We start from the raw sequence: 26,052 nt of genomic DNA, 5'->3' as shown, positions 1-26,052 counted from the left end.
TTGGTCAAGGCCACCGTGCTTTGTTGAGGGTGAAGAGGTGAATGAATGCTCCTGGAGCTGATATTCCAATGGGAGGCACAAAACCCAAAAACCAAACACTTAACTACAAACTGTTTTAAGAGCTAGGAAGGGACTAAACCAGAGGTTGAAACAGACTCAGCATATGAGCCTTCTAAGTCTTGAATTAGGACAAATCCTGCAATTGTAGAGCTTGATAAATACCGAGGGAGCAGGAGGTAGGTTGTAAGGGTGGCCGGAGCCAGGACACGTGGACCTTCTCAGGGAGGGAGGGGTATGACTCTGGGTGCAGAAGGAGCCCCCGGATGGGTTTAACTGGGGGTGTGACCTGGCCTCTTGTCCTTTTTTCCCTCTGTAATAACTCTCTGGTTATTTTTTATTTTTCGGCTACTATGTGGGATCATAGTTACCTGACCAGGGATCGAACCCACGCCCCCTGCATTGGAAGCATGGCATCTTAACCACTGGACCACCAGGGAAGTCCCCCTCTCTGGTTATTTTGGGGAGATGGCATTGCAGAGGGCAAAAGTGGCAGCAGGAAGCTGGGGCTTTCATGGGGTCCAGGGGGGAGGTGATGACAGCTTGGTCCTGGATGCCAGTGGCAGAAACAGAGAAGCAGATTTGTTGCAGAGCAGGGCTAGGACTAGCAGATCTGGGGCCTGAGAGGAGAGAGGTAAAGAGAAGAGTCCAGGATCACTCTTGTGTCCCAGGCTTTGTCACTGGGTCCACGGCGGTGCCATTGGCTGAGCTGTGGGAGCCTGGAGGGGGACTAAGTTGAACAAAGTTGCTTGACAGATGGTGAACTTCACATTTCACCCCTCGCTGGCTGTGTGAGCTAGGGCAGATCACTAACCTCTCTGATCTTCAGTTTCCTCTCTGTGGGAGGTGGATGAGAAAGCGCCTACTTCGCTGGTTTAACATGCAGATTAAATGCAATAATACATGCAAAACACAAAACCAGGCACACAGCACCTTCTAAAAAATTGCCAGGTAGAGAATCTCCACGTTTCCAAAGAAGCCACTCAAGACCAAAGTGATCAAAATATCAGGACCAAGGCAGGGAAAAAAAAGGGATCTTACACTCCATTACAAACAGTCAACTCTCCATGTGGGGTGGGGGGTGGATTTATGAGCTAAGACCAAACAAGAAACAGTGAAAACTCCCAAACCAAACCATCGTGTAGGATAGAACAATTGCAATTGCTAGCAAGTGACTAGTTTTTGAAGAGTTAATGAGCTTAGGCTATGGTCTTATTCACAGAGAACATATTTCTTGTTTGCAAGGTGCCTGGTAAGAATCCCAGAAAGGTACTGACTGTATCAAATGACTCAGTGCCTGCCTGGTCACCACACTGGCACTCACACAGGGACTGGCTCCTTCCTGCCGAGGCTTCTGGAACATTCTCTACAAGTCCAAGAGAGGACATGTGTGTGTGCCTTTGTGGGGGATGGTGGAGAAGAGGCCCAGGATCAGTACCAGATGGGCATCCATGCCTTTAGCATGCTGAGGAGTTCCATGTATATTTTTTGATAGATCAACGAAGACCCACGGTTCATATCAGTCATATGGCCAGTCATCATATTCCTTTGATTCTGAAGTAGGAAGATGATCATCCCTGTTTTACAGATGGGGAAACTGAGGACCACGAAGATCAAACACGGCATTTTTGCTCACAGTGACTCAATGGGACTCCTCAAGCTGGTGCTCCCTGAATAGCTGAGATTTACACTAAACCTCTTATTTAAAAAATTGGCCACGTTTGAGCTATAAAACATAAGCCTGCTATTTCCATAGCTTAATGAAAACATCTCCCACACACTGTAATACATCTTATTCTTCTGCATAGCAGAACACTTAGTGTGGAGGGACTGTGTGTGCCTGACATTCAGAGTACAGACCTCCCCACCCCCCTGGAGACAACGGTGAGCAACGTTGCTCAGACCCAAGCCCCTGCTTCCTGTGCTTGGCTTCAGGTTTTAATTATCGGTGGGTAATTAAGGGTTCCTTCTTTGTGAAAAATAATTTCCCGTAGGTTGGGAGCCAGCAGGGGTAGAAGCTAATCTTATTTCTATGTCAGAGATTCTCTCTGCCTTGGCCACGCAGGATGGAAAATTCTGTTTTGCCTGAAGCTCCAGACTGCTCAAATGTAAGGAGGTCAGGATTCCCAGTGCAGACTCTGAGATGAAGACTTGTGGGCAAGTGATTTATTAAAGGTGTGCTCCCAGGGGAAATCAGTGAAGGAGCCAGGGAGGCAGCCCGGAACAGGGAGGAAGCCAAGCCAGGGTGTGATTTCAGGTGAGTCCGGCAGGGGGCCCTGGAGGGCTGGTTACAGGCCAGAAGTTTCCCAGCCTGAGACAAGGCTTTCATGCTCCCACAGCCAGCCAAGGGTTAACGGGTGGACATTCCCAGTCTCATCAGGTCTCCATGCGTGTGGGGCAGAGCCGTTTCCAGGAGCCCTAGGGCAACCCTCCAAAAGAGCAACAGGTGCTGGGGGCTAGAGGCAAAACCAGACCAGTGCCAGGATGGGCACGGAAATCCGGTTCAAGGGGTTGGAGAGGCAGGTGCTGCTGCTCCCAAGGGCTCTCTTTGGTGGCTGAATGCGGGGTAGTAGTGGCAGAGGGTGGGTTGAGAGGACTTAGCAGGGGAAGGTTGTGCTGAGAGGGGCTGAGGGACTTGAAGCTCCTGCAGAGGGACCCACAGGTGCTTCCCTGCCAGGGCCAGGTTTGGCCTGATGTGTGCCTTTGCCCTGTGGTGTGAACTGTGAGTGGGTGCAGCCATGCTTCAGGATCAGGAGATGCTGGAGACCCAAGTCCAGGACAAGCTCTGCTCTAACCTGCTGTGTGGCCTCCAGCCATTCACATTTGTCCTGGGCCTCCGTTTCCACCTGTGTATTGAGTGAGGGACTGGACATAAGCACCTCTCAAATCCTAATAGTTTCATTAGCATCTATCCCCCCATCTATCCATCCACTGTCCATCCATCCATCCATCCATCCATCCCCTACCCATCCATCCATCCATCCATCGGTCTATCCCCCATCCATCCATCCCCACTTCTATCCATCCATTTATCCCCCATCCATCCATCCATCCTCCCATCCATCCATCTATCCATCCATCCCCCATCCACTCATCTATCCAACTATCCATCCATCCATCCCCCATCTAGCCATACATTTATCCCGCCATCCATCCACTCCCCTTGCCATCCATCTTCCCATCCATCCATCCATCCCCCCTTCCATCCATCCATCCCCCATCCATCCATTCATGCATGCATGCATGCATCCATCCATCCACAATTCAGTCATTCATTTATAGAAGAATTTCTATTAATGATCTCCTTGGGGAATGAAGCCTTTGGTTGAGTTTCTCATGAACAAAAGAATTGGAAGACATTATCTTAGTCTTTAAGACACTTACATTTAGTTGAAGAGACTCTGTCACTGACCTTTAGGGAATTTGGGGATAAGAAAATGATTTTAATGGGTTACTTTTAGTCTAGGCTTGTCGGTAGAAACAAAGCTCCAGATGAAAAACCAATTATAATCCAATGACCCTTTGTTCAGTATCATATAGATCAAGCTTCTAGATGAGTTCCTATGCTGTATCGACCCAAGAAAACATTCTTTAAATGCATTTAAGTATCTTCCCACCTCTAACATTTAGGGCCAACTTGCTTGATCTTGTTGCTGTTTTCCCATAGTGGGCGGTGTTTTTCCTTCCAGGACAGGACTGGGCATGTCATGATGTAATGACATCATGTCATACTTACTTGTGTGCCTCCCCCACTGAACTCTGAGCTTCCCAAGGACAGGGACCAGATTTTTCACACTTTATAGTCTGGGCCCCTAGCACAATATCTTGAACACAGTAGAAACTCAATACAGTTCTCTTAACTTTTGACTAGGTTCAATGGAAGAAAACTAGTCAACTGAGCAATGTGGAAAAATCTATTAACAAGGTTTTTTTCCTCTTTGCTTTCATCTGCAGTTGTAAGTCTAGGTCCAAATAAGTAGCTTCTTTTCAATTCATCAAGATTCTATTTTCTCCTGTTTCTATGTCAAAGTACATTCCTATAAAAATGGACAGATTCCTCTAGTACATGGGTTGAGTCAGATCATAGCCATTTGACTGATGGTCTGTCCAAATGATTGAAAAAACTTTCTTATCCCCGGTGTTCAGTCTAGCCTCCTGGTGATCAAGTGCTCACTGTGATCTGGCCAGCATTAATGAGTACATCAAAAAATGCCAGCTCCTTTCAACAAGACACAAAGGTTGTTTAAACCTCAATTTCATATGCAATATTAATGTACTTATTTAAATATTAATCAGCCTAAAAGCCTGAAGTGATGCATGCAATCAATACTTCATAGTATCTGAGTCACTCAGGGCTGAGGCCTGGCCCATGTCCAGCAGCCACCCTTTCATCATGGCGGCCGTCTGCCACATGGAGCTCAAAGGCCCCTCTTCAAAGCCAGTCACCAGTCAGGAACCCATCAAAAGAATGGAAAAGTGTGGGTCCTTAGGGGTAGGCTTTTTTCTTTTCCAAGAACTTCTGTTGGTGAAATAACAGCCCTGGAGCATAAATGATGTTCCAAATTTTGAACTGAACCAAAGAGCATAATTCATCTTTTCCCATCTGGGAACTTAATTGTATTTCCCCCAACCTGAGGAGTTCTAGACATTACAGAAAAGAAAGAGCTCTTGGTTATCTGTAGGTGGTTTATCCACAATGAGAATCACATTCTCTTCAGGCCTTCAGCCATGGGGACCTCAGTTAGTTCTGGGGTCTTCTATCCCCTCACTGGCAGCACGCATTATGGGGAATGGGGTGGTGGCATCCACCTGGAGGCGGGTGACAGCTGGGAGTCAGAGGAAGCTCTGTATGCCAGCATTTCCCATCACCACGGATAGAGGCCCATCATGTGATTTAGCTCCTGATTTCATTTGCAAAGTATGAATGATTAATTAATATGCAATGCAATTTAACAAATATTTATTAAATGCCTGCTCGGCACTGTGCTCAACGCTAAGAAGAACACAAAATGTAAAAGTTACTCACTGTTGAAGATGGGCGAGTGCAGCGCACAGGAACTGATGGAAGAGCAGCTTTCTAAGTCTTGGCAAAAAAACAAGCTGACAATAGAGATCTGTCTTTACATTTTTAAGAAAGGGGCAGAGGGGGTGTCAGCTGAGGCCCATCACTTTTTTTGCCCCCCTTCACCCTGATAGATTTTCTGCGGTAAGTGGAACTCTTAGTGAAAAAGAGGGGAGCCCTGCTCTAGGAGTCCCCATAAACATGTACTGTAATTCTTTGTATATAGAAAAAAAATTACTGTAAATTTTAACTTTACTCTTAAAAAAAAAAAAAGTTACTCACTTCCCTACACAGAGCTTGTGATCTAGTTGTGATAGAGTCACACATTTTAGGGGAATAGCATTGTGGAATGAATAAATGAACGACTGAATGAACAAGTGCCGAAATGAATGATGAAGTTAATCATCAGAATCTGGGAATGTTGTCAGAGAAATACATGTGATGACCTCTATTCCTAGAGGTTTTGTTTCAGTAGGTCTGGGGTGCGGCCAGAGAAATCTATATTCTCCTTAGGCTGGGATGGGCCTCAATTACCGTGAGAGGACCCAGAAGAGGGTCCAGTGTGGGTGACTGTAACAGTTGCCACATCCAAACCATCATGATGTGTCAGCGCCATGTAACAGCAAGCATGTGTATCACTCGTGAGTCTGCATTCAGCCGGGAGTGAGGTGACCTAGGCTAGGCTCAGGTGGGCAGCTCTGCGGATCTTGGCGGTGCCTGCTTGCTACTGGGGGTTGCCTGGGGTTCAGCTGATTTGGGGGGGGCTCGGCTAGACTGCTCAGCTTCTTCCTGCTGTTCTGTAGGTGGATGCGGGTGGTGGCGCTCTAGGCTCTGGCAGCTGGGGGGGCACTTTTTTTTTTTTTAAGATGTTGGGGGTAGAAGTTTATTAATTAATTTATTTATTTTTGCTGTGTTGGGTCTTCGTTTCTGCGCGAGGGCTTTCTCTAGTTGTGGCAAGCGGGGGCCACGCTTCATCGTGGTGCGTGGGCCTCTCACTATTGCGGCCTCTCTTGTTGCGGGGCACAGGCTCCAGACGCGCGCAGGCTCAGTAGTTGTGGCTCACAGGGCTAGTTGCTCCGCGGCATGTGGGATCCTCCCAGACCAGGGCTCGAACCCGTGTCCCCTGCATTAGCAGGCAGATTCTCAACCACTGTGCCACCAGGGAAGCCCTGGGGGAGCACTTTTCCTTAAGCCTGTCATCGTTCCCCCGGATCCCTGCAGGCCAGCCCAGGCTTGCTCTTCTAATGGTGATGGTAGAAGCCTAGGAAGGCATGCAGGACCCACAAGGCTGCTTACGGCCTCTGACCTGGCCCACTGACACTTCTGTATTATTCTATTGCTTTAGAAAAGTCACAAGGCCCAGCCCAAAGTCAAGGGCTGGGAAAGACACTTCACCCTTTAGAGGGAGGTTCTGTGGAGCCCCATAGCAGAAGCTGAGAGAAGGCTGGGGAGTGGAGTCCAGGCAATCTTCCACATTTGCTGCATTCAAGAATTTGTGGAAAAACTTCAGGAAGAGCACGTGAACCTGCACAGATTCTCAGCACAGGATCTTGGAGCTGCTCAGAGGGTGACCCACAGTTTCCAAGCTAAAAGGTGGAGGCCCGAGTGTGAGAAGGGCCAGGACTCTCTGCGTCAGGGCAGAAGCCTGGGCTCCACACTGTGACCACTTAGGCGTCAGGAGAGTTCGTTTCTCTGGCCTGGAGAAAACCTCATTTGGAAAAATTACTGTTGTACAATTCCTCACCCACCTAGGGGATGAATATCCGTGAATATCCTTTTTTTTTTTTTTTTTTTTTTTTTGCGGTACGCGGGCCTCTCACTGTTGTGGCCTCTCCCGTTGCGGAGCACAGGCTCCGGACGTGCAGGCTCAGCGGCCATGGCTCACGGGCCCAGCCGCTCCGTGGCATGTGGGGTCTTCCCGGACCGGGGAACGAACCCGTGTCCCCTGCATCGGCAGGCAGACTCCTAACCACTGCGCCACCAGGGAAGCCCCGTGAATATCCTTTTAGTTAAAACATCTGTGACAGAGAAAAACAGATCGGAAATTCTCTCTCTGGGCTTCCTCCTTCCTTCTATCCTGGCTGCAGGCAATTGGTTCTCTCTCCCTGTTCCTTCTGTTTGCTTGGCTGCTCTTTTCAGATCAATCTTTTATTTTTCAAATAGATCTTTGAGATTGACTTTGGTAACCTCCACCTTTGCCCTCTGCTTTTCCTAGTCTCACAATCTTACGCTTAGCCTGGAGGTGCCCTTTTTTCTCTTTTGATAACGCTGAGCTCGCTGGGCGTGCCCTGAGCAATTGCATAGCTTTCTGGAGGTGTGTCCCTGCTTCTCCATCGGGACAGGCTGCCTTTGTGTCATCTCAACTCTTTTGAGAAGGAAATGGATTTTTATGGAGCATCTATTATCTGCCAGGTGCTGTACACACGGTATCTCAGCGATACCCCACAACACACCTGATACTCTTTTGGTCCATTTCACAAATGAGGAGATAAAAGTTCAAAGAGGTTTAATAGGTGAGTCTAAGGTTGCACATCTTAGACTCAGGCAGCCGGGAGTCACACTCAGGTTTCACTGAGTTTCAGGTTTCACCACTTTCCAAGGGTCAGCACGGCCACCCTGCCTGACCCTACTCTGCGTGTATGGCGGGCAGGCCAGGAGAGCCGGCTCGTGCTTGCTGGGGTCTCCTCCTGAGTAAGCTACTTGCCTCTGAGAAAACCCTCACCCCAGTGGGAAGGCTCTCTCTGGATTTTACAGAACCACTAGCCACCTCTTCACCTCCTTAGCTCCAGCAGCAAAGCATCTCAAAGGCTCCTGCTTTGGGAGCAGACGAGGAGATGCTCAGCTTCAGCCGCCCCCATGCTCTGAAAGCGGCCACCTCACCCACACTTGCATGTTCTTGAACAGAAGTCTCCCTCTCTTCGGCAGGCCTGAAAGGATCCCAGGCTTGGACCTGTACCGTGAACATGGGCCCGTGATCGTTGCTGCACGGGGGCCGCACAGCACAAAGACGGCCACCTCCCGGCCTGCCCACCCCTCACCTGCAAGCCACGCCCCACACCTGTGTCCTTACTGACCTCAGGCTCCTCTGGAGAACACCTGGGTCTGGTTTCTCTTCCTCTGGGGCTCGGCCATGGCAGGCCCAATGCACAGCCATCTGACTGAGCTGGAGCAAATATCCAGAGAGGATGGGGTAAAGGAATCCCAGTTTCAAGTTGGTCTAAAATAGGGTCTTGGTCAAGACTCATTTCATGTTATTACTATTGAGATGAAGAGAGGTGAGTGTATTTATTTGGAATAGTGAGAATTTACCAGCGAGACTGGGTTCCTCAGGTTAAATTCAATCATAGAACAATAGAGTAACAATAAAAGTGGCCACTATTATCCTTTGCTCCCTAACACTCAACTGATACAGGGTAGATTTGTTGAATTAAATGAACACTAATGACTTACATTTATATATTGATTTACAGCTTTCAGAGGATTAAAATTCTCAGTTTAAATAGAAAGAACTCTGGACGACCAGCCTACCTTGAGTCTTTTCTTTTAATGTACAGAATAAACAAGCTTTGAAAATAATTCTGTTTTGGGAAACATTTCGCCTGGTTTGATTATGAAGAAGTTTTTGTCGTATTTGGCTAAGAACCTCTGATACGGTTTTTTACTTCTCACAGAGCACATTTCTGTTTATTTTAATCTTTCATATATTTCCAAGGCATCCTCCCTCTGGCAGACATTGCCTAGACCCAGCCTTATGGCTCTTTCTGTCATCTCTGCGTTCTTGGTGGGCTCCAGCTGCCTGTACCCACTTCTGTTTGCCGAGGGCATTTCCCAAGACTGTGGGAAGGTAGGAGCAGCTGGGATGTTAACATCCCCTGTGACCAACCCTCAACCAATGACTGATAGGAGTTGCTCTATAAATACCCCAGCTTCCCGGGTATCCCATCTAGTGGGATAACTCTGGTGCACATCTTCTACGTCATCTCAGAGATGCCCCAGTGGGATTCCAGCCACTCACCATAGTGACTTGTTTGAAATGCACCCCTTACTGGCTGCCTTCCCTTCCCCATCTCGCTCTCCCTTCCTCTGACCTTCCTCCCAAATAAACTAGTTGCCCTCAAACCCTTGTCTCCGGTCTGCTTCTGCGAGAACCCAGACACAGACCTCCCCAAAGTGCATTCCACTGGAAGGGCACGGGGCTAGCTCTCACATCCAAGCCATTAAGTCACCTAACAAGGTGTGAAGCTGCGTGTTAATCCTTTGCTCAAACAATTTTCGAGTTTATCACCATCCACTGATTTCATTGCCCTCCTGGGCAGGTCTACTCCACTTGTCATGCTCATTCTGTTAATTATAGTATAAAAATTTTAATTAAAAATAAAGAAGATAGATCTGGTCAGTGGCTTCAGAGTTGTCACTCTCAGCTCTTCACAGAATGAGGGAGAACTGTGACTAGTGAAAACTAGCTGGTTCAGGTTCTCTGCTGAGGAATTCAGGATGAGCTATTTCGGTGTTGTTTTCTTACCTATACCAAAGACATAGGACATTTTCAAAGTCATGTGCAATTAGATTCAATTGGTTTGTAAAGTTCCAAGAGTTTTAATAATTGCTGAAGACTCAGACCTTCCTTTGGATGGAAGTTGTCAAATTGTGCAGTTTTGTCCAGAGCTCACATTTTCTGGTCAAGTCTTAGATGTCATCTAGTTTAAGTCATCTCCTCAACATCCCTGCCAAAAGGCCATCAACTCTCCTCATAAACATTTTCAGATAAGGAGAACCCATTACTTCCTGGGAGAGCTAATTCTTTTTATTTATTCCTTAATCATTAGATAGTTCTTCCTTTAACTGAACTAAAATCCTCCTGCAATGGTCTGCCGTTGGTGGGAATTTTCATGGGAGAAATTACTGAACAAGTTGAATGTCTCATCTATCATGGAGAACTGGAAATATTTGAAAACATATTTAATGTGCTTCTTAAGTTGTGTTTTTTCCAGTTCTTTCCACTCTCCTAAGCATGTTGTGGTTTGGAGACCTCTACCACCCTTGTCACTGTCTGTCACACTCCCTCTAAGAGTGAGACTCCCATTGGAAGCAACCTAGTTGTCCAAGAATTGGAGATTGGAAACTTTAAGTAAATTACCACATGAGGCAATACTATATAGCCCTTTTAATCATGTTTTGAAGATTATTTAATAATATAAAAATGTTCATGACGTATCACATGGAACGGGGGTACTATATATGCAACAAGAGCCCAATTTTATTAAAAATATATACATAGAAATGAAGTCCAAAATATGTTAAAGTATTAAGAATGGTGATATAGCTAGTTTTGAATCTGTTTTATGTTTTTCTACATTTTCTATAGAGGACATTTATTTATTTATTTATTTTACTTTGGTCAGCAGTGACTTATTTTATTTTGTTTTTATTGGAGTATAATTGCTTTACAATGTTGTGTTAGTTTCTGCTGTACAGCAAAGTGAATCAGCTATATGTATACACATATCCCCTCCCTCTTGGGTTTTTTTTTTTTTTTTTTTTTTTTGCGGTTTGAGGGCCTTCCCGTCGTGGAGCACAGGCTCCGGACGCGCAGGCTCAGCGGCCATGGCTCAGCGGGCCCAGCCACTCCGCGGCACATGGGATCTTCCCGGACTGGGGCACGAACCCGTGTCCCCTGCATCGGCAGGCAGACTCCCAACCACTGCGCCACCAGGGAAGCCCTTGGGTATTTTTTAATTAGAAAAAAGTTTTTTGGAAAGAAACAAAGGGGGAAAAAAGGAAAGCAGAAAACCACACTCAAAGAACCCACAGGGTTTTCAGGTATGTTCTAATATTGCAGAATTGGGTGGAGCTGGCACCTCTCAATGGGTATCTTTCCCTTTCCAATTTCAGATTAGAGTTTCTAGCAGATGAATCACACTGTCGACTGGCATCGTACCTGCAGTTCATCAGAGCCCCAGAGGATTTTTCTCCCACTTGAATTACTATCTCTTTTTAATCCAGTGACTGGTGTCGCGGGCAGCTGTCACGGAAACACCTGGGCTGGCCAGGGATGCCCAGGTCAGTCTCCATGTAAGTGGCCTTCGAAGGAGGGAGGCCGTGCGCTGCCCACCTTCCAGCCTGACTGGCAGCCACCCCACCTTGAAGTCTTAGAAGCTGTAAGAGGAGCAACGCTGGTTTCCAAAAGTGAGCAGACCCTTATTTGGCTTCCCCAGGAGACGCTGGTCTGGGGGATGGTGGGAACCCTGCGCATCCGCAGCTCAGCTGGGAAGGAGACTGGAAATGCCTCGTGTGCAGGGCAGCCCTGAGGTCAAACTTATCCCCTCCAGGTTGTTGCTCCTGCCATTTCTCCATGAGGAAGGGCCTCTTGGTATCAGAACCTTGGAGAAAATGAGGCACATGCATCTCTCAACCTCCCCATTGGAGAACTCTCCAAGGTCCTGCAGTTACTGGGGAGGCTGGGAAAGGCAGGGCTTTGGAGGGGACAGACAAGGCCCTGTGTGGGGCAGTGCCTCTAAGGAAGCAAAGGAACATCCAGGCAGGCAGCTCCGTGTGCCAGCTGTGGGGCAGGGGGTCAGAGAGGAAGAGAGAATGCTGTCCCTAGACTCTGCAGATGGTCGTTGAGGCAGAATCTGCAACTCCTAGGTGGTTCTTCACTGCCTTATCTACCAGAGTGGATTCTCATCTCGGGGAGTAGAGATTTGGATTGATTTCTGTCATTTCTCTCTGGAGGCACATTGGTTGGACTACACCCAGTGTATACTCTCCCAGGTTTGTAAGACCCGTGCAGGAAATAGAAACCCAGCACCTTGGTGCTTTGCTTCCCGATTCCCAGTCCACTACACACATGGAAAATCTCCCTTCTCTTTTTGTGATGTGGACACTCACACCTTCCAGGAAGAATGACCTGGAATTTTGATCCCCAAACACTTCTGCTTGTTAACCATCTTTCCTCTATTTAAATTCATGTTCTCCTAAATATGAGTCTTTTCAGCAAATAAATAACATTTTATAAAATACTTAGCTCTGGAAGTTACACGAGAAATATAACTTAATAATAGTTTGGGTAATTTTAAGTGACTACCCCAATGCTTGAATAGTATACTCCCTGGGGTTAAAATAAAGCCATCGCTTATGTTTAAAAGGTTTGGAGATTTTATCGGGAAATCAGCAGGTGACTTGCTGGGTCAAAAGTCAGAGCATGGGCTTCCAGCCCAATAGCATTTACTATGATTCCCTGTTAATGTTTGTTATTTGTCAAGGGATACTAAATGCTCTACTCAGAGTTGTGGGGAAAGTCAGTGTGGAGTGCTCATCAGCACCAAAATAAGAAGAAGGCGGCATGCTTGATTTCACAGCTACGGGTGCAATGTGAGTTGCTGCTCTTTTTGGCTTTTGCCATCGGTTTTGTCCAGCAAGAACCCAAATGGCTCATTCCCACCCACCATTCAACATCCTCAGCTGGAGTTGATTTTAAACCTTGCCAAGGCTCTCTCTTCCCTCTCCCTGTACCTTTTTTCTTGGCACTTTGTTCTTTCAGATCTCAAGTTTCCTTCTTTTCTTCTGGTGAAGTCACTCATCCCTGCCTGCCGCCAGGCCCCATGCCTCGTCTGTCTTTGGCCTGAGCTGTGGCTCTTATAAGACGGGCAGTCTGGGGTGCATGCATGTGCAGGTGTGCCCATGTGCCAGTGTGCATGGCCTATGTGCATGCAGGCATGTGTGTGCGTCTGTGTGAGTTCCCACTATGAGGGGCACCAGAACACTTAGGACACACACGTTTCCCCACACAGGGCAGCTTGTACTTACATAGTTTGAGGCCAGGTCCGGGTGGAGATAGTCGATCCCTGTGAAAAGACAAAAGCACAGGAACAATAGGTTAATACCTGCCACGTATCCTCAGGAAAGCTGCTCGAGAAGGCGAGCTCCTTATGTGCTGGCACCAGGAGATGTGTGTGTGCTGGGGGTGAGCGCTGGGCCCCAGCTTCGAGTTTCCACCCCCAGGGGAGGGTGCTGCCCCGCCCATGTGGAGAGCCAGTGGCCACCAGATGTGTCAGAGGAGGGAAACCAGTTAGAGCTTGAGGCCCCAGGATAACACTTCTGACATAAATGCCAGCTTGGTGGCCCTAAGACGGATGGCTCAACAGAGAACTGATCTAAGAGAGATCTGTGGAAATCCTGACATTTCTAAAGCATCAACTGGCATTTCTTTTGAAATGAAACTGGTTCTGGGGAGGAAAAGCAATTATTATTTAACAGAGCCCGGACAGCAATGGATTAGGAGAGCATCGCCTGGCACAGAAACCAGAGGAACACGGCTTGGCGAGAAAAGCCATTAGGCAAAGGGCAAGTGATTTCCCACGAGGTGTCCCGGGTGGGAGCTGGTTCTTGTCTCTGCAGAAGGCTTTCCAGGGAGCCTCCCAGCAGGAGTCCTGCGCTTTCTCCTGGATATGGCCTGTCTTGCTGTCCAAGAGTTGTTGCAATGGTAGAATTTTGGTCCATGAGCACTGCTGGGTTCCATTAACACATGGATCTCAGAAAGCACTGTGAAACTTCAAAGGGCAAATTGCAAAGCTCTCATCCAGGTCTGCAGAGCCATATAATCATTGCAGCAGTGACATCAGAGAATCCAGCCCTCTCAGAAATAGGCTGGCTTCCTGTACTACCTAGCATCATGGTTATGAGTGTAGATTTTGGAGTCAAAGACTCGAGTTTTAATCACAACCACGCTGCCAACTGGCTGCGTGACTTCAGGCAGGGTGCTTGGCCTCTCTGTGCTTGCTTTCTTCTCAACCTGGTAGGGGTGAGAACAGGGTGGTCCGATTATTCCAGTGGCATTAGTAACTCTATTGGGTTGCAATATTTGAAAGCCAGAAGAGTCATTAAGTCCCTATCATAGTGCATCTTCACTGCATGCACACCAAGGCCAGGCCACATTATAGCTTTGTCCTGTGAAAAAACACTTGTATCCAAATGTATATTTCTTTTTCTTTCTTTTTTTTTTTTTTTTTGCCATATGCGGGCCCCTCACTGCTGTGGCCTCTCCCATTGCGGAGCACAGGCCCCGGATGCGCAGGCTCAGCAGCCATGGCCCATGGGCCCAGCCGCTCCGCGGCATGCGGGATCCTCCCAGAGAGGGACACGAACCCATGTCCCCTGCATTGGCAGGCGGACTCCCAACCACTGCGCCACCAGGGAAGCCCCAAATGTATATTTCTAAAAGGAAGTTTTCCTTTGTTTTTCCTGGTTACACAAGTAATTTCTGGACTGGGAGTCACTGTGCTGCTGATGTTTTGATGTTTTGACATCAGAAGCAATTGCTGTCCTCACGCTGCTTGTGAGACTAGAGCCAGACCCTTTCCCCCCACCATCCTCCTCTCTCCTCCCCAAAGCTGCAGGAGGACAGCGGTCCGAAGATTTAAAGGCTAATATTATAAAAGTTTCAGACCTTTGCTCTGGATCCTGATTCAGAGATGGTCAGTGTAGGCTGTGGGGTGGAGTTAGGGACAAGCACAGGCTACGAGACCAACAGATCAGTTCTGTCCAGGCTCAGACACTGTAATATTTGTGTGGCTTTGCCCATATAGCTTCTCTGAACCTCAGCTTCCTCATCTTTGAAATGGGAATATTGTCTACCTTGCAAAGCAGTTTTCGAGGTTGGAGCCAGTTCATTGAAAGTGTTTAGCTTGCAATAAACATTTCATAAATTACATTTCTTGCATCCTCATTAGTACCTTCATCTACCACATTATTAGGGTTCTGTGGATGGTGCAGATGAACAGAAATATTTGAAAAATCTACTTGGTTTTGGAGTGCTGTGTTGAAATTAAATTGTCCTATATGTTTGTGGAAATTGGTTACGTTTTTTGAACTCATTATTGGGCAAAACATTTTATAACATACAGATGAGTTTAAAAGATACAGAGAATACTTTTTTTTTCTTAACAGGGAGTCAGTTTTTAAAACATGGCCTCAAGTTCTGATAGTGCAAGTTATTTAGGAAAGGAATTTTCTAAGAGTCAGTAGTCTCTTCTCTGTGATGGGAAAATATTAAAGCAAAGAGATAATTTGAAACCAGAAGGAAACCAGAATGAAAATAAGATAAATTTAGCCTAATTAAAATAAAGGATCTTTAATTAGGTTAAGTGGAAGACTGAATGTGAAGTTAGAACAGATACAGATTTTGGTCTGAGGAAGAACATATTATTGATAGATTAAGGATGATAGACATGACTCAGAAAAAATAATAATGAGCTAAGCATGAAAATAATAACCTGGCAATTAAATAGTATTTCAATATTTTTGTATATTTGATTATCTTTGAAGGTGGAAGTCACCGAATACATCTTCTTAATCAGTTTGTTTATTTTTCAGTTCTTGTATTATTAATGTATTCACTCTTATTTTCATTCACTGGTTTATTTTCAGCAATGAAAGCCAGGTGCTACGTAGGTCCTGGAAAAACACAATTTAGACTCAGAACTTGAGCTGTACAAGCATCTAAGCCTCACAGTCTACAGGGGGCACTGACTCATCATCAGCCAATCATAATGCACACAAATGACAAATACTTGGTTATATTTTTGTTCATAAACCATTAGTATCCTGTCATTAGTTTGAAGGTCTAATCTACAACAGTCCATATTCTCAAGAGTCGCTGGCAGTTCTGGAGACTTCAAGGAATTAGTGAGCTCCATGTACATATTCTTAGTTATAATGCTAATAGTTCAGTTGAGATGTATAACATCTCTGGATTCTGGTCCTAAGCCCAGTTCCTTCCATTGTCCCAAGAGAGTTAGCCCTTGCACCACCCTGAATGATTTATATGTTGATGAGGAGTAGCCTCAGTGGATGGATTGGATTTTTCAAAGATGGTGGTCCAATATCTCCCATCCATATGGTCTTCTACAATGTGACAATGTGAGCCTCTTATTGGAGGTCGGTCTATTCCCTCCTCTTCAATCTGAGTGGGCTGGGCTGCTTCTACCAATAGGATATAGTGGAACACCACTGTGTGACTTCCAAATCTAGGTGAGAAAAGGCCAGGCATCTTCCCCCTGTTGCCTTTGGACGTTCGTTTGCTCTGAGGCAGCCAGCTGCCGTGCAAGGCGCCCACTTGCTGGTGCTCTGACAACCTCAGCTGAGCTCCAGCAGCCAAAGTCAACCACTGGCCATGGAAGTGAGCCGTCTTGGATGCCCAGCCTACTCTAGCCTTCAGATGACCCCCACCCAGACAACACCTGACCTCAACTGCATGAGAGGCCTCAAGTGAGAACTGTCCAGACTTTCTGAATTCCTGTGCCACAAATATTATGAGCAAGATAAATGGTTACTTTAAGCTGCTAAGTATCGGAGTCACTTGTTACACAGCAATAATAACGGGGACAGACACCCTGCTGGAACTTCTGGGGCCTGCAGAGCCCAAGGTAGGAGAGAAAACACCGCTTTTCAGCATATGACAGAGTTGTAAATCTCCTGGAAGGCTGTGGGTGACTGTCTGGCCCTGAAACTTGCTTATTAGGATGAGGCCCCTTCACAAAGTCTCACCAGGGATGCAGAGCCACAGGGTGGGTTTCAAGCACTGAAGATGGTGGTGAAAATTAGTTTGGGCAATTTCTTCTCTCCCTAAACCATAATTTCTTCATCTGCACAATGTGGATAAGAATAACACAAACTTCAGAGAATAATTATGACTGTTTCCAAAATGTGAAGTGGAGCCTAGCACATGGTACTCACGAAACGCTAGTTTTTATGTTTACTTCAGCTTGAAAGATCTCTCTGACCCTGCTTCACTGGCCTTCAATCTTACTTCCTTGGCTCCATCAGCTAAAGGCCTTGACTCACGCCTTTGCTGACCATCTTTGACCTCGATAGCCAGCGCCCGTCCTGGGGCTGGGTGGCTCCTGTCTATCGCCGAGTCTCATTACAGCCACATCCTACTTTCCAGGTTAAGTTCCCAACACCAAACAATTCCATCACAACAAAAGGGATGAATCGTCATCATTAAGCAGGGTCCTTGCTGACATCAACATGCCCAGAATGTCAGAGCAGACCCTTAAGAAATTCTTTCTGCCTAACCGTTAGCCATGGAGGTTCTTTCCCAGAGGTATGTAGGGTAGGGCAGTCACATTGGGTTGCACCTAACGAAAGCACCTACATGAAAGCAGTGAGCATCTATCAAGTCATTGGATGTAGCAGAGGGCATGATGGCTGAGTTTTTCAGCTGGGCAACCAGAGAGGGGTGAACGAGTATTAAAACTGTGCTTGTCCACAAATCGAACCTTCCACACACAGATCACCAATTATTTCCCACACAAGGCAGGCTTATAAAATTTGACATTAATTTTGCTCTTAGGTCTCAGGGTCAGCTTCCGTGTGTGCCTTTGACCTTGTTTTGGGGTGATGTCTTGCTGAGAGACTATCTGGGGAACGATTCCACACCATCCACGTGTGCAGGCAGCTGAGAGAGAAGATGCAGCCCTGATGCTCCCAGCTCATCACCTCTGCCTCCCGTCTGTGGGTGTTTAGGCAGAGATGCCCCACCACACGGTGAGAGGCTGTGCGTCTGGACTTGCCCTTGCTGTGGCCGCTCTTGCCCCAGATGCTCTCATCTTGCTGTTCAACACTGGGTTTGGAGAACGGCTTAGTCGTCTTCTTTTCTTCAGTTATCCTATTGAACAAGCATGTGCCGATTTCAAGATAGCCACAAATCCTTTGTCTCTCTCCACAGCAGGAGGCAGGATCTGTTGATATCTCTCCTCCCCTGGAATCTGGCTCTCAGACTGTTTATCCAGTGGAAGGGGCAAAGCAACGCTTGCGCATCCCAGGTTCAGCCTTTGAGAGGACTGGCAGCTCCTGTTTCTTGTCTCTTAGGATGCCTGTTCTTGGGAGCCCTGAGCCATCCGTAAGAAATCCAGCCACAGTCTTCCCTGATGGTGCACTTGTTGAGAGTCCACCTGCCGATGCAGGAGACACGGGTTCGTGCCCCGGTCCGGGAAGATCCCATATGCCGCGGAGCGGCTGGGCCCGTGAGCCATGGCCGCTGAGCCTGTGCGTCCGGAGCCTGTGCTCCGCAATGGGAGAGGCCACAGCAGTGAGAGGCCCGCGTACCACAAAAAAGAAAAAAAAGAAAAAAAAGAAAAAGAAATCCAGCCACCTTGCTGGGGAGGCCACGAGGAGCTGGAGGGAGGCTGAGCCATTTTAGCACCCAGTCGAGACTCCAGCTGACACTGGCCCCAGCTGCCTTCTTACCCCAACTGTAGGAGAGACCCCAGAGAGACCAAGAGCCAAACTGTCCCTCGGAGTCTGGTCAACCCACAGGATTGTGAGAGTTAGCAACAGGGTGTTTGTTTTAAGCCACTCAGTTTTGGGGTGGCTTGTTCTGCAGCAGTGGACGACCAAAAACAACGGGGAAGTTAGGAGTACAATTGAGGGGCAGAGGGTGCACTTCTTTTTGAATCTCAAAGGCTACTAAATCAGCAGGAGAAATAACATCAAATAGGAAATTCTGCTGAGACTTTGTTACGGGCTCTGCTTCTCAGGCCAGGAAATGTGGACCAGAGGCAGGTGACGCCCTCTCCTTAGGTCTCTTCAGAAGGGACGAAGAACGGTCAATCAAGGGGTCTGGAGTTAAAGAATCCTGAAACGGGCATCTTGGGGGCTGCTGGGGGTTCTGTGAAAGCACCGTGCCTCTCTGTGGCCACTTTTAAGGGTGCTTCTCTGGTCCCCCACATCTGTGTGATGACATGGTGATGACAAAGTATCCCAGGCAGGTTTTCCCCAAACCTACATGCATCTTTTTACTGGGTGAGCTGGGCTCATCCACGGTGGTTTCTAAGCCAAAGCATTAGGAAGGAGAAACAGGTAAGCTCTCCACATTGGTACACGCGCGCAAACACACACACACACACACAAACACACTTGTGAGAGCCCTGGCCACTGGAGAAAGCTTTTACATCATTTCAAAACATCTCACACCTCAGAAAACACTGCGCATTGTTTTTATGTTAATATTTAATGAGCCCACACAGAGACAGTGCTGATTTTAAGCACGGCTGGCTCTCCTTGTTTTCCCATCAATCCTGCTTCAAAGGCTTGCTTTAGAGAACATAGTGTTCTTTGAGGATCTTGAGAAGAGAAAGGCTCCATTGTTTCATCTCTGTATAGACTTTATATGTAATTGGACCAATAGTGCACAGCGGAGCTTTTACGGAGGACCCAGACAGCTAACGAAGAGCAAGAATACACCCCCGACGGGACGACGGCAGGGCAGAGATGCTCCAGAATCTTGGCAGAGCCAAGGGCATGTGTAGTTAGAAAAACAGCAATTCATCGAACCCATTGTTTTCATATCACAAACTATAGAAAAGAAAGCTCTGCTAAATCTTTGCTGGGCAGGCATATGGGATAGAATAATACATTGCAGGGGGCATGTATAATAAATTGTCATCAGTTTGCTTGACAAGGACTCATTCTGAAAGTAGCAATAAAGTCAAAATTCTCCAAACCCCAATGCTGTTACTAAAAAGCTGTTGCGGGGATCTAGAGCCACACTGCCTAATGGAAATTTCTGGAATGATAGAAATGAAGTTCAATTGAATTGCCACTAGCCCCATGTGGTTACTGAGACCTTGAAGTTAAACGAATGTGATCGAGGAATTGAATTTTTAACTGTATTTAGCTCTAACTAATTTAAACTTAAATGTAAATAGCCACATACTGCTAGTGGCTACCACACTGGACACTGTAGATCTAGAGAAATAGATGGTAAATATAAACAGAAGCCTGTTTTTTGTTTGTTTTTTGCAGTACACGGGCGTCTCACTGTTGTGGCCTCTCCCGTTGTGGAGCACAGGCTCTGGACGCGCAGGCTCAGTGGCCATGGCTCATGGGCCCAGCCGCTCTGCGGCATGTGGGATCTTCCCGGACCGGGGCGCGAACCTGTGTCCCCTGCATCGGCAGGCGGATTCTCAACCACTGCGCCACCAGGGAAGCCCAGAAGCCGTTTTAAGGTAAGGTATAAGCAGTGGCCAAATAAGAAATTACAGTTCAATGATGGTCAACTTTCATTAGTTCATTTAAACTTTTTTTAACTTATTAATTTGATAAATATTTGTGAAAGGCATCCTCGAGCTGGAGGACTACTGATGTGGAGAAATGTGAGGATGTCGACACAGTATAGACGACCATGCCCAGCATCTGGCCATTCTGCCTCTAATTTGCATCTCCAAAACAATGAATCTTTTGTGTTCCAAAGGTGTGCAAAGACACACTTGCTTCCAGGTGATGTACAGCCTTTGAAATACTCACCATCATCCATAATTCCAATGGTAACACCTTTCCCTGTGTATCCCAGCTCCCAGGCTTCTGCCACATTCAAGTCAAGGCCAGGAGTACCATCAGCTTGCCCGGTATTGATCTGGTTCAGGAATTCCAAAGCAGAGAATCTTATTAGTTTGGTGTAGGTGGTAAAGCACCTGTGTAAATGTTTACTTGCCACACTCCTCAGACACCCGGTATTCCAGGGCCAGATAAAGGGCAACATCTTCCATGAAACAGTGCTTTGGGGTGTTTTCCCATCCACCTCTTCTAGTCTTCTCCCTCCATTTTTTTGATATACACAAAATCGATGTTTTCTCTTTTACGGAAATATGTAAACACAGTTTCAATCTTCCTATCTCTTATGACTAGATCATTATCTTTAAACTTAGAGCCAACATTGCAAGAAACCCTCCCCGATTTAGAATTAAATGCTCGTTCTTGTAGCTCTTTATTTATCCCTCGCTTTCAGAATTTAGTGCGTATTGTCTCAGATTATTCTTTTTTTTTTTTTTTTTTTTTGTGGTATGCGGGCCTCTCACTGTTGTGGCCTCTCCCGCTGCGGAGCACAGGCTCCGGACGCGCAGGCTCAGCGGCCATGGCTCACGGGCCCAGCTGCTCTGCAGTATGTGGGATCTTCCCGGACCGGGGCACGAACCCATGTCCCCTGCATCGGCAGGCGGACTCTCAACCACTGCGCCACCAGGGAAGCCCAGATTATTCTTATCTGAATGAGATTTCCTCACTAAATAACAATATTCTTTACAAGAGGGAGCATGTTCTATTTATCTCTGTAATTGCAGTACCACCACACCAAGTCTTGCTTAAAAATATTTGTTGAACTGAATTAAAGAGAGTTGGCTCAACTTTGGCGCGTGTTCTAATGCAAAAAATAAAAATGCCTTCCCCCTAAAAAATCAAAAAAGAAAGAAAGGGAAAAAAAAAGAAAAATTCCATACAAATATGCTCACTACCCTCTTTTTATGCTTTTTTGTCCTGTGCAGATTTTCTCAAAGATAAATCATAAAACAATAGCGAAGTCAGAGCTTGTCCTGGTAGAAGCCCATAGTAATGAGCTGGCTGTTACGGTGTTGCTGAAACGTTGTGTGAATGTCATTAGTGCTCTTTATAAAAATGACTGCTCTTCCCCTTCTAGGCACATGAGAAGATGACACCTCTCCATCCCCTTGGAAGCTAGAACCACATGACTGGTTTGGGGCATTGGAATGTGAGCTCATGAACCATTTGTCACATCCAGGCAGGAGCTTTAAGAGCCAGAGTGTGATTTGCCCCTTCCCCTCGTTGAGATGCCCATGAAAGCAGGGGTTGGGATGCAGCTGAGATGGAGCTTGGGTCCCTGGGGATTACAAAGCACTGGATGTGAAACATGAGTGAGAAACAAGCTTTGATTCTGTTAATCCACTGTGATTTGGGGATTGTTTGTTATTGCAAGAAACGTAGCCGATCCTAATACACATAAGCTCATTCAGTTATGCAGATTGGATTTGTAGAATTCCATGCCCCAAAGCGTAAAGCATAGTCAAGCTCTGAAGCCCCAAGAGGGAAATTGTGATGCATTCCTACAATGGGCGGTTTATAAATTATAAACGTTTATGAATTAGTCACTCCTTTTCCTTCAATATGCCCTGCAGTTTGGGTTGGTTTGGAGACACTGAGCCCCTTTCTTTTTTTTTTTTTTTTTCTTTTGCAGTACGCGGGCCTCTCACTGTTGTGGCCTCTCTCGCTGCGGAGCACAGGCTCCGGACGTGCAGGCTCAGTGGCCATGGCTCACGGGCCTAGCTGCTCTGCGTCATGTGGGATCTTCCCGGACCGGGGCACGAACCCGTGTTCCCTGCATCGGCAGGCGGACTCTCAACCACTGCGCCACCAGGGAAGCCCTGAGCCCCTTTTAAACATAACCAACTCACCCAAATAGGTCAAGAAGGACTGCTGGTGTGTGAGAAAATATTCACTTCACGAGGCAGATGGGGTTTCCATGCCTTGAATCCTGCATCAATTAAGCCCCAGTGAACTGATTTCTTGCCATTATTTTAGAAAGAACTAATAGATGCTACTTTTGTTACTTTAGCCTCTGAGCTCTCTTGCTTGTCCCTTGTGAAGTCACCTGATTCTTTTTCTTATGCCTGTGGTTCCACCATGTCCTCCAGTTCCTCTGTCCGTTGAGACCCCCGGATTACTACTCCCAGAATTTTGACTTGGCTTTCACATGGTTTTGCAAGTCTTCAGTCATACACTGGTCTGGGAGAATCTAATCAGCTCTTGGTGGTTGCTTTGACCCTAGGAGGTCATGGCCATTTAAGCCGTTCCAGAAACAAAGCAGATTAGAGGACAAGATGCATGGAGGGTGATAGAAAATCAATACCTATCAGAGGGGACACTGAGTTGCTAGCACCGAGTCGGGTGCTATCAATACCTATCAGCTCGTACCGAGTGGGGTGTTAGCTGACATCCCACAGAATAATGAGGAAATAGAAACCCATCTTCTATCTGAAGTTCCAAGCTGAGAAACATTAGGAATGATACCGAGATGCTTACCAGATACCACTGCTTCGTAAAAAGAGGGTCGTTCATGTTGATGTAGATCTCGTTGATATCTCTATACCCTCGCTTTTTTCGGTTGAACCCTTCCTGTTGCAAGGCCCTCTTTACCTGGAATGACAATACAGTCATGTTACCTGAACACCCCTCTTCTGGACTTCATTTCTACTAATTCAAATTCTATTTGTATATAATGTGTTTTTTTTTTTTCCCCAGCAGAAACCAAGTTCATTTCATGCACATTCTTACTTTATGATTATTTTCCAAGATCATTTACTCTGCTTGCGCTCAACAAAGAGGCCTTGGGGATGGCTCAAAGTGAGTGTCCTTAAAATAAGAAGAAGATGGAGAAAAGTATTCTCAAGGGAGATAAGGCGGTAGGGGCATTAGTGAAATAAAACAGTGAAGCACTTCTATTAAGGAAAGGAATGTGGATTCATAAAGGGAAACAGTGGAACTGGCACAGACTATTTTTCTGGAGGGCTTCCCAGCATCCATTTTGGGAATCAGCCAAAAACAAAACAAGAAAAACCTGCCTGACAGGCCAGCAAGTCCACAGCAAAGTTCTAGAAGGTAAGTAAGGGACCTTTGAAGATAAATTGATGCTGTCCTTGCAATGATGACACTTCATTTTGGGACAGTCAGACAGAACCCCAAGCCCTTGGATGGAAATGAAACTTAGGAGCTGAATTAGGAGGCCCCTGGCAACAGCTGGGCTTTGTCCCAAACGGGAACCTTTCTTTCACTTGGGCAATAACTAGTTCATTATCCAATAGCTGTGGCTGAGCATCTACACACTCAAGGACTATGCAAATGGATAAAAGGGTGTGTGCTGGGTGCTTTTAATTTTTTAAAGTTATATTTTGCTTCTGAACATCCATTTCTCCTTCTGCCAGGACTCCCCAGTGCATTTGGGAGATTACCTCAAGCACACTGGGTTCTGTGCTGGTGGGAGTGAAATTCAAGGCACCAGCCTCCTGAAAAGAATCTGAAGCCTCTCTCTGCCTCAGAGGTGCCTCAATGGGTATCTCCCTTCTAGGATATGAACCTTGGGAAAGTGATGTGAAGGCAGAAGGGACCCTTGGAGGCTATGTGTCTCAGAGGCTCACTCACCAGGCTCTCCCCTTAAAAGATCCTAGCCTTCATTCCCACAGCCCAGCCTGGAGCTCCCCCAAGACCAATCCATCAACCTCCTACAGACTGTGAGCTCCACATCCCTTTCCAACAGATTCACTTTCGTTCACATGACCCCGAATCAATTTCTGTTGTTTGCACCCACAAACTCTGACATGGGATGAGGGAAAATAGAAGACTCCAAGTCAGGAACAAAGGGACCACGGATGTGGCTGATAACCCTCCCCTTCCTTGCTGCCCTGGAAGGCGGGGGAGGCTGTGGGAGAGTAGTTCCTCACTTCCCTGCTCTACATGCAGATGCCGGAAGGCCCGGGACTCATTTGCAGAAAACCTCTAATTCTACTTCTAGAGAAGTAGTGGGTATGGCATGTGCTCTGTGAGTTCTTTGAGGGGGATTCCAACAAGAGACATTCATTGTGGCAGAGTTAACCCTTGCCCCCTGAAAGAAATAGCAAAATAATTGGAAAAAAATGGGATGGATGGTTATTTTTATAATGTCACAAATCTGGACACAACTAATGTCCATCAAATGGAGATAAATTATGATTCAAATATACCTATCCATATATGTATGTGAGTGTGTATACACATGTATCTTCTGAGAAGCAGATGCCAAGAGGAGATGAAATGTGTAAGGATTTTGTTAGGAGAGGAAACACAAGAAAGTGATGCAAGTTGGACCCCATAAAGAAGAGAGTGAACAGGCGGAGCCAAAGTGTCCCCACTGCCCATCCACTGCCCCATCGTCTGAGGCAGGCTTGGCAAGGCTGCTAGGGATCAGAGGCGGCTGCTGGAGGAACCCTGAGCCTCTCAGGGTAGAACTGTGTCAGCACGCTTGCATCTTCCATCCTTGGCTGGAGCAGCCGTGGAAAGTGTGGCCTGTGGTCAACACAGTGCTGGCTTTCAGAGGATGGCAGCTAGGGTCCCTGAGGTCACAGGTCTACAAGGTGTAGTCTCACAGCTGCCACCATATATATGTGCATGTATACATGTTATATATATATATATATGCTTATCTATGCATTTCTCTGTGTGTGCATTCATTAATGTGCAACATTTAAAATGTTAAGTAAATGTAGCTTTTGTTGGAGCCCTGGGGGGGCCACCCCAAATTGTGCCTCAATGGCATATTGATTATTTATTAAAGTTACTAAAGAAATGGCCAACGCAAGAGGGACACTCTGACCCTCCTTCCTGCCCCCCTTGAAGCAGGAAATAAATCTCTCCTATGAAAGGCGCACTCCCTGCAACTGGAGGTAGAAGGACACCCTATCACCAGAGACAGGGAATTCGAAGCCAAGGAGCCTGTATAAACAAACCTTCTTACTTCTTTAATTCACTACCTCAAGCCCCAATTCTATTTAGATTCTTCACTAAATGGGCACCCAAAACCTGAATTTCTTCGTCCTGTCAGTTTTCCCCAAATTTATTGTTTCTTTGTCTAAAAAGTATAAAAGCTTCTATGAGACCTGCATGTGCATGAATTAAATGGTGTTTCTTTTTCTCCCATTCATCTGTCTCATTTCTGTGTATTATTAGTCCAGCCATAAGAACTCAGGAGTGGTAGGGGGGAGATTCCCCAACCCCTACATTCTCAACCTGTAAAGAACCACAACATGCCCCCATAAAACTTCCTGTTACTGTGGAAGCAAGTATTCAAACAACTTAGGAAAGAAGGAGCCGGAGCTGGCCGTCCATCCTGAATTCGCAACTTCCCGTTTCAGTCCCACAACCAAGTCTTTACCTCCTCTGCTCACGGATGGGAGCCTTGCCTGACTTCCCCTGAAGGTTCCCCATTATATTGGACTCATGTTGGAAAACTCCTCCGCAAGTTGTTCGCAGCAGTGTAAGGACGGGAAGACTCATCTCAGATTCCATCTTTTCCAATAACAGTGGAGGAATGGCTATGACAATACCACTCCAAA

General features: G+C 46.6%; 1 protein-coding gene across 2 annotated transcripts in view; it reads right to left on the bottom strand.

Annotated features, from left to right (window-relative positions):
- Positions 1-26,052, bottom strand: part of PCSK2 (proprotein convertase subtilisin/kexin type 2) — a 224,587-nt gene that overhangs the window by 79,104 nt on the left and 119,431 nt on the right. For both annotated transcript variants that reach the window (XM_060078026.1, XM_060078027.1), the window contains 3 exons: positions 22,991-23,104; positions 20,426-20,534; positions 12,926-12,963 (listed from right to left, as the gene is read on the bottom strand). In XM_060078026.1, the coding sequence (XP_059934009.1) occupies positions 12,926-12,963; positions 20,426-20,534; positions 22,991-23,104 (261 nt within the window). The remainder of the gene's footprint in view (positions 1-12,925; positions 12,964-20,425; positions 20,535-22,990; positions 23,105-26,052) is intronic.

Source organism: Mesoplodon densirostris, chromosome 16, assembly GCF_025265405.1.
Source record: "Mesoplodon densirostris isolate mMesDen1 chromosome 16, mMesDen1 primary haplotype, whole genome shotgun sequence".
Classification (NCBI taxonomy): domain Eukaryota; kingdom Metazoa; phylum Chordata; class Mammalia; order Artiodactyla; family Ziphiidae; genus Mesoplodon; species Mesoplodon densirostris.
Note: the sequence above shows the minus strand (reverse complement) of the source record. Positions and strands in the feature narration are given on the sequence as shown.